This window comes from Ascaphus truei, chromosome 12 (genome assembly GCF_040206685.1).
Source record: "Ascaphus truei isolate aAscTru1 chromosome 12, aAscTru1.hap1, whole genome shotgun sequence".
NCBI lineage: Eukaryota > Metazoa > Chordata > Amphibia > Anura > Ascaphidae > Ascaphus > Ascaphus truei.
In genome coordinates, this window is record NC_134494.1 from 9102188 (window position 1) to 9117936 (window position 15749).

A 15749-nucleotide genomic window follows, 5' to 3' on the forward strand; every position below is an offset into this window, starting at 1 on the left:
AGTATGTGAGAAGAAATAAAGAGAACCAATAATAGTGCAGTAGTAAAGGAAAAATCCCTGTTCAATAATGCTGTGTTAGTATCACTCACAATGTGCTTCTTACATGGTATAGCGTATCAGAGATCCTTCTCTCTCTGATGGGAGCCCTTTAGTGTGTTCTTCGTTAGGATTAGTAGTATGTATGGTACCTCTTCGGTTGATATATCACTTTTCCTCATATGGACCAATATTAGTTACAGCTATATATAGCCCTAGATGGCACTATCAACCAATTTGTATTTTAAATATATTTAATTGATTTAATTAGCACCTCATCTGCTCCGTTACATAGCAGTGAGTGCCAAAGGTGAAAGGAATTACTAAAGTGTATGTACAATTTACACATCATATCACAATACATTACCTAACAACAATAATATTTATATATTTTTATTAAAATACAATAATCTAATCCTATATAATAACGACGCATAAAAATGTACTAAAAAAGAGGAAAAAGAGGAGAATGTCAATAACATTCTAATTCAAAGTATAACATATATAGTAACCACAGAAAACATACTAGAATATAAAAAATATACCATTATAGTAAAAATGCATTAATATCAATATCGATATTTAGACCGTTTGGTTCTAAGGTCTGCATCTTATGTATCCAAAATGTCTCTCTTTTGGATAGACTATTAAGTCTATTTCCTCCCCTCCAATGTACTGGAATACAGTATGTTCTAGCTATATCTATAGTTTGGGAATTTTTAAGCTATAAAGGTATAGAACATATTCCAGTACATTGGAGGGGAGGAAATAGACTTAATAGTCTATCCAAAAGAGAGACATTTTGGATACATAAGATGCAGACCTTAGAACCAAACGGTCTAAATATCGATATTGATATTAATGCATTTTTACTATAATGGTATATTTTTTATATTCTAGTATGTTTTCTGTGGTTACTATATATGTTATACTTTGAATTAGAATGTTATTGACATTCTCCTCTTTTTCCTCTTTTTTAGTACATTTTTATGCGTCGTTTTTATATAGTATTAGATTATTGTATTTTAATAAAATTATATAAATATAATTGTTTATAGGTAATGTATTGTGATATGATGTGTAAATTGTACATACACTTTAGTAATTCCTTTCACCATCAGCACTCACTGCTATGTAACAAAGAAGATGAGGTGCTAATTAAATCAATTAAATATATGTAATATACAAATTGGTTGATAGTGCCATCTAGGGCTATATATAGCTGTAAGTAATATTGGTAGACAGATTCTTGACAAAGCTCATGCGAAACGCGTTGAATCGTTGACCCTGGGAGGACCAGGGACTGAAGAGCCTGGCAGTGCTGTACAGAGACGACCACAGAGAAGTCACTTCCGCCCTGAGTTAGAAGCATCAAAGGAAGTTACGTGTGCGGATGCGTGCGGGTCACAGCGGCGTGACGATCAGGCTGGTGAGACGCACGGCAGATTCGGGGTTCCTTTAGCAGTCCTCTCCCATGTACAATTTTTATATTGAAATGTGAGTGTATTTTACCATTTGCTATTTGGGCAATACATTGCTCAAACGTTATAATACCATTCGGCATTTCTCTTCTTTCCACCTTTGATTTTTCACCATACTGTATGAGGAAAAGTGATATATCAACCGAAGAGGTACCATACATACTACTAATCCTAACGAAGAACACACTAAAGGGCTCCCATCAGAGAGAGAAGGATCTCTGATACGCTATACCATATAAGAAGCACATTGTGAGTGATACTAACACAGCATTATTGAACAGGGATTTTCCTTTACTACTGCACTATTATTGGTTCTCTTTTTCTCATCTCACATACTACCTGTTCAACGAGCGCTCCTCCCTTTCCTGGAAGACAAGAACAGCTTCTAGGGCCCTGACTAGGAGTGATTGCCCAGGGACTTCATTCAGGTGACAACCTACCGATGTGCGGCTGAGTGACCTGGCTGCAAGATGGGCAGTCTGCCTAGTGGAGAAATAAAGTATATCCTTGAAATAGAATACTTCTTGCCTGAGCCTGGAATCATTCAGGGAGAAGCTAAAGAGAGAAGTTCTCCTGCAGAGATTCCTCCATACCAGTCGTGGGATCTGTTGGAGATGGAGGCACTGTACCAGTGAATATTACTCAGCTCTACCTCAAAAGCCTGTCCTGATATCCCCCATGCCATCTCGGGAGACTCAGGGCCCCCTGTTGCCAGCAGGTTTGCACCATCTTAGACACAGTAACCAGGACACCATTTCCCCTAGGGTACCTGACATGGGATTGGTGCGTGTGTGGGGGAGGGGGGGGCAGGGTTTTATATATATAAATATATAGTGACAGAGTCATTGACTCAGTAGGCTGAAATGGAGGATAGGTGTACCTTCCAGCACTCAACCAGTTAACCTACTGCATGCACCTGCAGCCTTATTAAGCAGGATTCCTGAGAGACTACAGGTTCAAAACACACAGGAAGCTGGCAGACTGTGAGCCAGAGCCAGAGAGAGACTGGTTTTCTCCAGCGAAGGGGGGGAGACAGGTGTGCCCCAGCTAACGGAAGCTGGTTAAAGAAGCTGGTAAAGAGTGAAAGACACTGCTGAGAGAGTCGTGCTGAAACAGTGTAAAGAAGCTGGTAAAGAGTGAAAGACACTGCTGAGAGAGTCGTGCTGAAACAGTGTAAAGAAGCTGGTAAAGAGTGAAAGACACTGACGAGAGAGCCCCCAAGGCTGAAGTTAATGTTCTTCTCCGGAGAACCCCTGCTTTAATACTATGTTATTAAAATTTTAATTAAAACAGTGTGATCACCTGTAAGAGCTGTACAGGGAGATGCAGCTCTCTACGTGCAGTTCTTACAGACTGTAGGCAGATCAAAGTAGTAGAATTTAGAAAAAGGCTGAGATAAGGTCACTGCTATCCTGAGCAGTATTTGCATTTTTCTACCTCACGGTTTCTGACTTGCGATAATTCTTTCTGAATACCATGATAACACAAATGTCAGACCGTGAGGTAGGGTCATGACAAACTGTTCGATTTGGCAGTGATTATATTGAAGCTACTAGAATAAGCCCCAAAATTCAGTATATCACAACTGGATAAGCCCAAAGACATTGCGGAGAATGAGGAACCTATCAATGCGTTAGATAACGGGAAAAGTCTGGGCCCTGATGGATATTAACATGAATTATATAAAACATTTAAAGAAATCCTTATACCTCACATGAAAAATAAGTTCAACTCAGTGAAAGACAAAAAATGTATTCCCGAAACAAACTCTGGAAGCACATATATCTGTAATTCCTAAACCAGAAAAGACTCCATAAAACGACGCTAGCTACAGGCCAATTTCTTTATTAAATGTAGACCTAAAAATCTTCTAGAAGATACTGGCAAATAGAGTTAACTTATTTCTATCACAATGAATTCACCTTCATCAGACCTAATTTTTAAAAACCAAATTAAAACCTTTCCTGTCCTATAAGACAAATACCATTTGATGAACAAAGAGCAGTGGCGTTATACACAAATTAAGCATTTCATACAGCTTCATAAAGCAACAAAATACATGCTTTTCGAGGCAATCTTTCTCAACCTCAGCTCAACAGGTCACAATCTTTCAGCTCTCTATACAATACTTACAGAACAAATGCACTCTGAGAAACCAAATTACACCTTAATTTGGGAAAGAGAGCTAAGTGACCGATTGACCATAGAAGAATGGTCTCAAATACAGAGTATATTCAGTAAATCTTCCACATTACTAAAATGATTAGAAAACACATAGAAAATTATTTTCAGTTGGTATTATACACCACACAGACTACATAAAATGTTCCCACAAACATCTGATGTATTCTGGAGGGTTGTGGACAGAGGGAATGATGTTCCATATATGGTGCGATTGCCCTCTCCTCAGAACCTTTTGGGATCAAATTCTAAAAACTATTGAACTGATTAGTTTAGTCAAACTACCCAGAGACCCCTGGTTTGTACTATTAAACAGAGACCTCATTCATGGATGCAAAACTAAAGAAATCCTTAGTCTTATACTGTTGTAATGCTGCTAGTCGCACAATAACCCTGCTATTGAAACCTGTAACAATTACCACTATCAACACCTGGCTCACAAAGATATGGGAAATAAATTCCATGGAAAAACTAAAAACCATCATACAAGATGAAATGGAAAAATGTAAGGAAACTTTAGTTGGCAAAACTACTGTACACCTCAAATAACACAAAACCATAATCCGACGAGAACATACAGTGGCGGCAGGCTTAAACCAATGCGGCTGCCGCCGCAGTTTAAAAACAGCTGTGGGCGGCGTGCGGCTATCTTAGACCGTTTTCGGCCGGTTTTCCCGCGCCTCGGGCGCTTTCAATAGTAAGCGCCATTAGCGCTTATCTATTGAAGCGGCCGCCGCGCGGGAAACTCCGTTTTAAACAGAGAAAAGCCCTGCTGTCAGCCCGCGATACACCCGGCAAGCTTTAGCATGAAGCTGGCCGGGACAGTAATAAAGGGATGGAGCAATGATCAAGAATAATGAGACTAACATAGGGACTGGTGCCTTAGGCCAAACAGTTGTCATACTCGACGTGCTTGAACATACTGAAATAAAATAAAACACCCTTGCATGCTCCTCTACATAATTACACACAAGAAGAAATCTCACTCTTGTGTACCCATCTTTTATTTTAGACTATTTGGGTACAAGTTACTGAATGGTTTCCCTACGGAGTTAAAATTGTAGGTATTTTTTCACGGAAAAACGGCTTGAAAAATGTTGCAATACAGAGAGAGAGAACAGAGAAAACCAGTAAGCTCCTAATTTATATACCCCCAAAGTAACCACAATATATATATTTGCATATGAGTGTCAAAATATTGAAAAATGTTACCTGATCTTTATATCTTAACATACAATTCTTTCCACAAACATGGAATAGCTGTTTATATGAAATGTATACATGTGCGATGTACCGCCTATTGACTTGAATAACACAACATAACGAATTTGAAAAAAAAAAAAATGATAAATCAGATTGAAAGAAGGAATTTAAATAATATCTGGAAAACAATATTTTTATTGCATAGCTATATAGCTTTTGAAATATATTTGTTAATTTTAAGAAATTTGCTTCATTTTATGTGCAATATTTTAAATTGTATTTAATTTTTTTCCTACAGTACCTCTTCCATTTTTTCAGACGATTCTTTTGACCGGGATTTCTTGAAAGATTTCCTGCTTCTTCTCTTGCTAGAGAGTCTTTTCAAACTCGCTCTTCTGAAGATCTCCAATGCTTTAGATTCCTTCAAATCTGGGACCATTTCTTGGAAGTCATCATCTATATCTTCCACATAGATTTCTTCATCTTCTTCTTCTTCATCATCATCCTCTTTTCCATTGCTGTCCTCAACATTATTCTAAATATTTGAAATGGAGTAGCATGTAACAACAAAAACATATAAAAAAGGAATTAAACCATAAAATTGGCCAACAGGACCACCATATATTTCAATCTATAATGCACGATGGTGAGAAGGGAACAAAAAGGATCCCTTAAAACTAGAAAAAAAACCTTGTTTTTATAGAAAATATCAAATACAAATAAATAAATAAATAATATATATAAATACAGAAAGAAAAAAAGAGGGTCTGTTGAAAGTACACAAACAATATGTGAAAATACAAAATGGATTTTATTAGCAACACAAAAAAATATTAAAATATACCTACTGTAAACACATACAAAATGAACACTGCTGATCCAAGAGATACACAATATACATATAGAGACCCAAAATATGTAGCATACAATATACGTGGGTATAATAATGCAAATCCAGAGGAAAGAAAATTCCCCTGGAAATACAGTGAAGATCGGCCGATCAACAAAATAGAATAGTACAAATGACTAAAAGATTACCAGCATCTACACAAAATCCAAATATGAGCAGAGAAAATAGCAAAAATAAATAATGTAATAGTTATATATTTGGGATCAGAGTTATATCACAGGCAGCCAGCCTTTATTCTCTATTAGGAGTAATAGGCCATATACAATCATTTACATATTTAATCCATCCTAATTTGAAAGTTAGCGCTACCTTATTTATTTTTCTCTGCTGACTCACTGCTTTACACCCCATATCTATGGTGGACCCAACTTTTGCATATTCTAGACATTTATCATTTGTCTCTCTCTGGTTTATTACATTTGCCAGGGTCTAGCTGCTATCATCTGGCTGTACAGCATTTAGGGTATATAACTATTACATTATTTATTTTTGCTCTTTTTTATGCTCATATTTGGGTTTTGTGTAGATGCTGGTAATCTTTCAGTCATTTGTACTATTCTATTTTGTTGATCGGCCGATCTTCACTGCATTTCCAGGGGAATTTTCTTTCCTCTGAATTTGCATTATTATACCCACGTATATTGTATGCTACATATTTTGGGTCTCTACTTGTATATTGTGTATCTCTTGGATCAGCGTTGCTCATTTTGTATGTGTTTAGGTATATTTTAATATTTTTTTGTGTTTTGTGTTGCTAATAAAATCCATTTTGTATTTTCACATATTGTTTGTGTACTTTCAACAGACCCTCTTTTTTTCTTTCTTTGTTTCTATATCATGTTTGGTTGTTAGCACCGCTAGAGGGTAATTTTCACCCCTACATCTGGCCCAGTGATTTATTTTGATTGATGGGGAGTGGTTCTGATTGCGGCCCCACCTCTGTGTGTTGGCGATATATATATATATATATATATATATATATATATATATATATATAGATATAGATATAGATATAGATATAGATAGATAGTTCCCCGCACTCACTGCATCAATAATTCATGGTAATAGAACAAATCTATGAAGGTTTTTAATTCAGATCATATGTGGCAAAAAAGACAAACATTTAGAAACATACAGGTGTAACTATAGAAACAGGTGAATGGACTGGCATATTCACAACTATTGTGGTTTAAAAAGGTAAAATAACTTCTGCAACATGGACACAATACTGTACAGCAAAAATATAGATGGTTTGTATAAACACTCATAAAGACAAATTAGTTTTAGAGATAAGCTATTGAAAAATAAATAGAAAAATACTCCATCTGTAGAGTATATCTCATATTCATGCAGGAGCATCCTCCAAATAACTTGTTGTGGAATACCCACCATGTTTCTGAACTTTAGGAAGTACTTTTATATTACTGGCATAATAATAATGACAATAGAGTCATACAATGCAAAACCGATAATAGAGATCATAATAAAGGGGGCAATGTTTTGGGGTAAAATACCACTTTTTCTGGCCCATTCCCACATTGACTATACACGTGGTACTTCCCTCAAGTGTCCTGATATTCAAAGAAGTGAATTGTAAATCTGAACAAAGATTCACTCAACGTCGTATTTCCTACTGGTTCACGTTTTCTATTTCCTACTGGTTAACGTTTTCTATTTCCTACTGGTTAACGTTTTGTATTTCCTACTGGTTCACGTTTTCTATTTCCTACTGGTTAACATTTTGTATTTCCTACTGGTTCACGTTTTCTATTTCCTACTGGTTAACGTTTTGTATTTCCTACTGGTTCACGTTTTCTATTTCCTACTGGTTCACGTTTTGTATTTCCTACTGGTTCACGTTTTGTATTTCCTGCTGGTTCACATTGTGAAGCGGAACATGAACCAATATGAACTACAGCGTTGAGTGAACTTTGTTCAAATCTGCAATTCCCTTTTTTTGAATATCAGGACATATGAGGGAAGTACCACATTTATTGTCAACGTGGGAACGGACCAGAAGAAAGGGTATTTTACCCAGAAACGCTGCCCCTCTTATTATGATCTCTGTTTTGATAGTGTTCCTATGTTTGTTAGTATCAGCTTTGCATTTTATGACTCTATTGTTATTATTATTATGCCAGCAATATAAAAGTATATTGTTGCATTTTAAATACATTATCATAAAAAATATTATACGGGTTCAACAAAAACTACATTTTCTACTGGCAGATTTTAATAAACTGAACAATAATCAACAGGGAATAAATTGGAATTACGTTTATGCAGGAAAGAAATGTGGAAGATAAATGGGCTGTCTTTAAAACATTGTTAGGAGAGCACAAATATCAGTGTATACTCAGGTAATAAATATAAAACAAGCAAGTCTAAAGCAATCCAATTAAATAAACAGGTAGGGGAAGAAATTAAAAGGAAGAGGTAGGCATTTAGATTCTTAAAGTCAGAAGGGATAGGGGCATTACTGTATATCAGAATTATAAGGAATGTAACAAAACATGCAAAAGGGCAATCAAATTAGCAAAAATTAACAATTAAAAAGGATTGCAATAGAAAGTAAGATCAACTCTAAAAATGTCTTTACCTTAATAACAAAAAGATTAGAAAATTAAATATAGTGTGAGATGGGCAGGCAAATAATTGGAGATAAGGAAAAAGCAGAGGTATTAAACAAATTCCTTGCCTCTGTATTTACCAAGGAGGAATACATTGCAATAAAAGTGCAACAGGAGAGCGCCACAACCTCTTTAGTAACAGATAATTGGTAAACTGAGGAAGCAGTACATAGGCGGCTTAATAAAATAAAAGTAAATTAAGCACTTGGCCCCGATGGCATACATCCAAGAGTTCTTAAAGTGCTAAGCCAATTACCGTAGTTCTTAAGGAGCTAACCATTACATTTAATATTCAATGACTCAATTTCCACAGGCTCAGTACCACAAGATTGGTGTAAAGCAGACAGTATGTCTATATTTAAAAATGGAGCTAAATGACAACCGGGGAATTACAGACCTGTAAGCCTGACAGCAATAGTGGGGAAGATACTTGAAGGTAAAGTAGGGATAATTTTCAGGAATACCAAGTGGATAACAAAGGTAAGCCAGAATTTAAATGTAGTTGATGTGGTCTTCTTAGATTTTGCAAAGGCTTTTGATACAGTGCCACACAAGAGGTTAGTGTACAAAATAAAGGAAATTGGACTCAATTAAAATATTTGCACCTGGATTGAAAACTGGTTGAAGGATAGACAACAGAGAGTTGTCATAAATGGAACCTTTTCAGATTGGCATAAAGTTGTGAGTGGAGAACCTTAAGGATCAGTACTGGGACCACTGCTTTTAAACTTGGAATTGAAGACAAAGTTTCATGTTTGCTGATGACACTAAATTGTGTAGTGTAGTAAAATCAGAGCAGGGTGTAATTTCTCTCAAGAAGGAATTAGATAGACTGGAAACATGGACAGGTAAATTGCAGATGAGGTTTAATACAGATAAATGTAAGGTTATGCATTTTGGAAACAAGAATATACAGGCGGCTTACAAAATCAATGGGGCAAATGTAAGTGATTCCTTGATGGAGAAAGATTTAGGAGTGCTTGTAGACAGCAGGCTTAGCAATAGTGCCCAAAGTCATGCAGTAGCTGCAAAGGCAAATAACATCTTATCTTGCATTAAACAGGGAATGGACGGGAAGTAAGAATGATTATGCCCCTCTATAAAGCATTAGTAAGACCACACCTTGAATATGGAGCTAGAAAAAGTGCAGAGAAGAGGCACCAGATTAATAAAGTGGATAGGAAATCTGATTAATGAGGAGAGGCTAGCTAATTTAGATTTATTTACATTAGAAAAGAGTGATCTATGAAGGGATATGATAACTATATAGAAATATATCTATATCTTATGCAGTATCTATATATATATACAGTACCGACACACTTTATTAAAGTGTGGCCGGTACCGCAAGCCGGGAGATTTCCCGGCTTGCTAGTGGCCGCCCCTCGGCGTGCCGCGCGTCATAGACGCGCGGTCACGCGTCTTCGGGAGCGTGCGCCCCCTGCACGCGCGTCCAGGGCTCCCCGGGGAAGCCCTGGTGTCCCGCGATCGCGGGACGGCGGCAGGGGGTTCCGGGGGACCCGGCGGACCCGGCAGCGGTAGGGAGAGCGCCCCGATCGGAGGGCGCTCTTCCGCTGCTTCGGCGCGCGCCCGTCACACTCGGGCGCGCGCCAGGCTACTGCTGCGGCCAAGAACGGGCAAATGCTCGAATAAACTTGGCCGCAGCAGTATATATATATATATATATATATATATTTTTTTTTTTTTTTTTTTTAAAGGAACAAAGGTACATCCCAAGGGAAGTACAAATAACATGGACAAGTTCCTTAAGGTTGAAGGAAAGGAGATTTCACCAGCAAGAAAGGAAAGGGTTCTTTACAGTAAGGACAATTAAATATTTGATAAAGGGAAAAGAATGGGGATAGAGGGGGAAGAGATTGAAGAGAGTGGGTTTTGAGTGTGAGGAGGGAGTAGAGGGAAGGGGGAGAGAGAGGGAGATGGAGAGAAAGAATGGGGAGTTTGAGAGGGAGAGAGAAGAGAGGGTGTAGACGGTGTGAGGGGCTATATAGAGGGGAGGGGAATTGGCTAGAAGAGAGAGGGGATGAGGGGGAGAGAGAATGGAAGAGGAAGAAGCGAGATAGCAAGATGGGAGGGGTGAGATGGCAAGGGGTGAGAGGGGAAGGAAGGGGACGAGAGATGCAGGAGAAATGGGAGGGGAGAGAGGGAACATGGAGTGTGTTGGGGAAGTGAGAGAGAGAGCGAAAGTGGATGAGGGTGGGGAAAGAGGGTAAGAGAGGATGTGGAGAGAGAGAGGGGAAGACATGGGGAATGGAGAGATAAAGTATGAGTTGGACATGATGGGAGAGGGGGCTGAGGGGGGAGAGGGGGGCTGAGGAGGGAGAGGGGGAGAGAAAGTGGGAGTGGGAGAAAGGGGGTTGTAGAGAGGTGGGATAGCAAGAAGGGGACGGGAGAGAGGGTGGAGAGAAATGTGAGAAGGGGGAAGGAAAGACAAAGGAGAGGGGGCAGTGAGTGAGAGGGAAAGAGAAATAGAATGAGGATTGAGATAGGGGACATTGGGGAGGGGTGAGAAAGGGGAAGAGAGGTGAAGAGATAGAGGCAGAGAGTTGGGGGAGAGGTTGGGAAATGAGGGAAGAGAGAGGGGTGAAGAGAGAGGGGGTAGAGACATGGTAGAGGGGGCATAGCAAAGGTGGCGATCATGGGAGAGGGTGGAGGGATGGGAGAGAATAGGGAGAGATTGGGAGAGGGAGTAAAAGGGGAGAGTCTGTAAAGAGGAGGGTGAGTAAGAAGGGGAGGTAGAGAGGGTATAGAGTCGGGGAGAAATAGGTAGGGCAGTGGGGGAGAGAGGAAGATCAGAGGGGGAGATAGGTAGGGCAGAAGGGGAGAGAGTGGTAGGGAAGAGGGGGAGAGGAAAGGGGAGTGGTGGGGCAAAGGGGGAAAAGGAGGGGAGAGGGGGAGGGAAGACTGAGTTAGAGGGTCAGTGAGGAAGGGGAAGAGAGAATGGGGAGAGATATGGAGATAGTGGGAAGGGGTGAGAGAGGGGTAGAGAAAGAGGGTTAGGGATAGAGGACAAGAGATAGATAGGGAGAGAGATTGGTAAAAGAGGGGGAAAAATGGGAAAGAGGGAGAGAGAGTGGGGGGAGAGAGAGAGGGGGGAGATAGAGGGATATAAGTGAGCAGAGAAATGAGGAGAGGTTGAGAGAGAGAGAAGGAGAGAGAGAGATTAGGAAAGATAAAAGGAGAAAGTATGGAGGAGGAGAGAGAGTGAGAAGGTGAGATAGAGATATGATAGAGAAAGAATGGAGAAACAGGAGGAGGAAGAGGGGGTATTGAGTGTAAGAAGAGGAAATGAGGGAGAGAAAGGGAAAAGAGATGGGGAGAGTTGGGAGAAAGGGGTGAGAGGGAGAGAGTGAAAAGGGGAGATAGTGTGAGAGAAGGGTAGACAGAGGGGGAGACAGAGGCGGAGAAAGAAAGTGAGGAGGGGTGTGGGAGAGAGAAGTGGAGAAAGGAGATGGAGAGAGAGGGAGAGAATAATGGATAGAAAGTGGAAGTGTTAGGGAGAGGGAGAGGGAGAGGCAGAGGGTGAGAGAGTAATGGAGAGAGAGCAAAGATAGGGAAAGAAAAGGTGATAAATAAGGGGAGAGAGAATGAGAGAGGGGAAGAGGGGGCGATAGGGGAAGAGTGTTAGAGAGAGAGAAGGATAGCGTGTGACGGAAGGGTGTAACCAGGCTCTCAAATAAAGATTTAAGCCCTTTTTATTACCCCTGATCCGTACATAAGGGTTCAAAAGAGTTAGCTCTTGGACCCAGCAACATTGTATCTTTCAAATGCATAAACTGTAAAAAGGTTTTTTTGTGTGTTTTTATCTTTCCGGGCATGTCAGAGAGCAGGGATTGCTGGGGCCTGAGTTTCAAGGGGGATTTTGCGGAGGAATTGATGTCAGAATGTGCCTAGGTAGTTGGGATCCAGAGTTGTCGGATGCCCTAAAAATGTATCCAGGAATCATGCCTGATTTCTGGATACATGTACTGTAGGCACATTGTCCCAGCAATATCTCCCCTTGAAAATGCTTGCGTGACTCACTGCTAGGGTTCCCTGCTTCAGCAAAGCCCAGAATGGTTAATGGGGCAAAGGGATGAAAAGTGTCCCGGTAACTGTAAGGAGTCCCTAGGTTAAGGGGGATACCCAATTAATGCCCAGGCAGCCCAGAACCTATATTGGGGTTCTTTGATGATCCAACTGTAGATTAAGTTGTGAGGTGACTCTCAGAGTCCAGTCTAAGTTTAAAGATAGTGTGTGGGGAATAAAGGGTAGTAGAAATATAATGTGCAGCTTTCTATTCTATTCCCATACCCAGAGACTTGTGAAAGTGGAGTGGAAGAGAAAGTGTCTATGAGAGAGAAAATGGTGAAGAGTTGGAGAGGGGGTAGTGAGAGATGGGGGTGATAAAGATAGTGAGAGAGAGGAGAGATGAAGTACAGTATGGGAGAGAAAAGTTGGGAGAAAGAGAGAGGGGTGAAAAAAGGGAAAAGATGAGAGAGAGTTAGAGAGAGTGAGAAAGGAGAAAAAGGGGGTATACATCACTGTGTTAACGTTAACAGCCTTTAGTGGTTATGTGATGTTAGTGGAAACTGCTCTTTTGCATATCATTACATTAATTGCTGGGAAATGTAAGCATACATCATAGGAGTAGCACTGAGTTAACGTTATTTTATTCTCTTTAGAGTATATGTGATAGGTATAAGGTTAGATGTAATAGTCACAGAGTTTAGTGAATCTGGCCCTTAGAGAGATCAGCAACTGTTACTATGGAGGGTGCTTAATAATTGCTTTGTGTCCCTGTTCTCTGAGTAAAGAGGTTTTCCTTTACAGAATATTACTTCAAGATCAATATGAGAAGTACTGGTACATACCATTACTGGTATTAAATGTTGGTTTGACTATTACAAATTACAAGTAATCACCTGCAACTTTAAAAGGGAATGGTAAACTCCTTTCTTATTCACAAGATCATCGTGCGATCCTTGTTCTACAACAACTCCATTGTGAAACCCAGCAATAACATCAGCTGTCCTGATGGTGGATAGTCGGTGAGCTATAACAATTGTGGTACGACCAGTTCTTGCCTTATGGAGAGAAGGAAAGTAAAAGGTTACATTATGCTATTGGTAAATTCTGAACATATTTAACAATGCACAGTTTTTCAAAACGGTACATAATAAAGCTTAGTAAAATCTTATAGTTTGAAGATGACGTATAAAGTGGTATAGAAAAGCACCATTTACCTTATCCATAGCAGCCTGAACAATAGCTTCACTTTGTGTATCCAAAGCTGATGTTGCTTCATCAAGTAAAAGAATCTTTGGATTACGTACAAGGGCTCGTGCTATGGCTATTCTCTGTTTCTGTCCTCCACTTAGCTGGGCCCCTCTTTCACCCACCATTGTGTGAAATTTCTGAAACAAATGAATTGACATACTGTACATTGAACCACTAAATGTTAATAGTAAAATACATGCTTACTGCAGTAATACTGCAAATACATACAATTATCCTTTTATGGTAATACTACAATAAACATAAAACTGCACATCAAAGCAGTTATCCCTTCAAAAATTCTTACATCAGGGAGTTTAGATATAAAGTCATAAGCATTGGCTTCTTTAGCTGCTTGTTCAATTTCATCATTGGTTACATCCTCTCTGCCATATCGAATATTTTCTTCAATTGTTGTTCCGAATAAAACAGGCTCCTGGCTTACAATTCCTATGTTTTCTCTTAGCCATTTCACATTGAGTGTGCGCACATCATGTCCATCTAAAAGAATCTGGAAAAAAATGCAAAAGTTGGTGCTATATTTCTCTAAAATGTATTACTTGGGAAATGCAACAAAGGTAATAAATACTTATTTGAATCATTTTGAAGATATATGGGTCTAACAAAAAAAATCCCTTTTTTAGTAGGAATTTAGCCAGAAGATGGCTTTATGGGTCTGAAAGAATGCAGTCATTATTGAGAAAATACGCTCCAACATTTCCAATTAATTTTTGCTGAACAAATACAATACAAACAACAATAATACCCTTAACAAGCGCTAATCTACAATGTGCAATTAACTCACAATAGTGTGAAAAATGGCAATGAATTGGTGCTGTGAACGTGATCACTCAATGTGAGTGAAAACCACTTCTAAGTGGTGTACAAGCTGCCAGAGAAACTAATAAACAGATCTTCCCAACCTGTGAAATAAATACAAATACAAAATAAAAGTCCCGGCGCTACAAATGTCCCAGATACCGTGATCCAAATGGAAAGTCCTGGATGAAAAATTCTCAGATGGATGGCACAGGATATTTTCACAGAGTCCCAGGGAGTTGATAATTCCCTTTAACGATGTCCGCAGTGATTCTGGGGAAACATAAGAGGTACACACCAATTGCGCAGTATGCCACTACTCCTGACCCCACTCTGAACCAACGGACATAGAAACCCTACTTACAAGATATTATCTTGTACGTTCAAGGGAGAGGATCTGTAACTGTGTCTCTGCTCTGTCTCAGTGTTTCACGGATCCCACGTGACCGGCAGCAGTGATTTCTTATTCCATGCAGCGACCAGCACTCACAGGGGACGTAAGTCAGGCATGTCATGCAGGAACAGAGGATTGACACAATGGTGTAATACGTTTACACTTTATTAAAAAACTTTAAAACACAAATCACCCACACTTACAGTAAATGGGGGATGACGATATGACTCACGGATGCCGTCCGCCACTTGTCTGCAGCCTGATGCACACTAGGGAGCCTTCCTGAATGGCGTTCTCTGAAACTCCTAGCCGATGACGTCAGCGGCAGGGCGGTGCAGGTACGCTCTCACAGCATCAGCACGACTATGGTGGCTGGACTGGCTCAAACACTTGGCTCCTCCTCCCTACGCGTTTCGTGACTCTGCGTCACTTCCTCAGGGGATGGGGGAGCCTAGTGGGAGCTGTGTTATATACCATTGCATATCAAGAGAGTCCACCCACAAATGGGAGGTCCTGGACTTGATTTCAATGTGAGCTGGAGTTGGGCAATTAGCAGCAATTGGGATCTAGGTGGCTGCTGGGATCAATTGCATTATGGTGAGCATGCTAATCATGCAAACCTTTACTACATCCAATTAAAATATTACTTGCATGATTACATGGTGGATACTATTGATTGAAACACAAACATATATATTGTTATATGCCTGTTCAACATACATCAGTATAGCACAACAGTATAAATTACATTGTGGATGTTATTGAAACACAAACATGTATATTATTACATCCTGTTTAACAATGCATATACTATTCTCACC

The 15749-nt window shown here is 39.6% G+C and overlaps 1 protein-coding gene across 3 annotated transcripts in view; it reads right to left on the reverse strand.

Annotated features, from left to right (window-relative positions):
• The window catches only part of LOC142463888 (ATP-dependent translocase ABCB1-like), a 279892-nt gene that overhangs the window by 46388 nt on the left and 217755 nt on the right, over positions 1-15749 (reverse strand). For all 3 annotated transcript variants that reach the window (XM_075566711.1, XM_075566713.1, XM_075566712.1), the window contains 4 exons: positions 14023-14226; positions 13685-13855; positions 13364-13525; positions 5203-5436 (listed from right to left, as the gene is read on the reverse strand). In XM_075566711.1, the coding sequence (XP_075422826.1) occupies positions 5203-5436; positions 13364-13525; positions 13685-13855; positions 14023-14226 (771 nt within the window). The remainder of the gene's footprint in view (positions 1-5202; positions 5437-13363; positions 13526-13684; positions 13856-14022; positions 14227-15749) is intronic.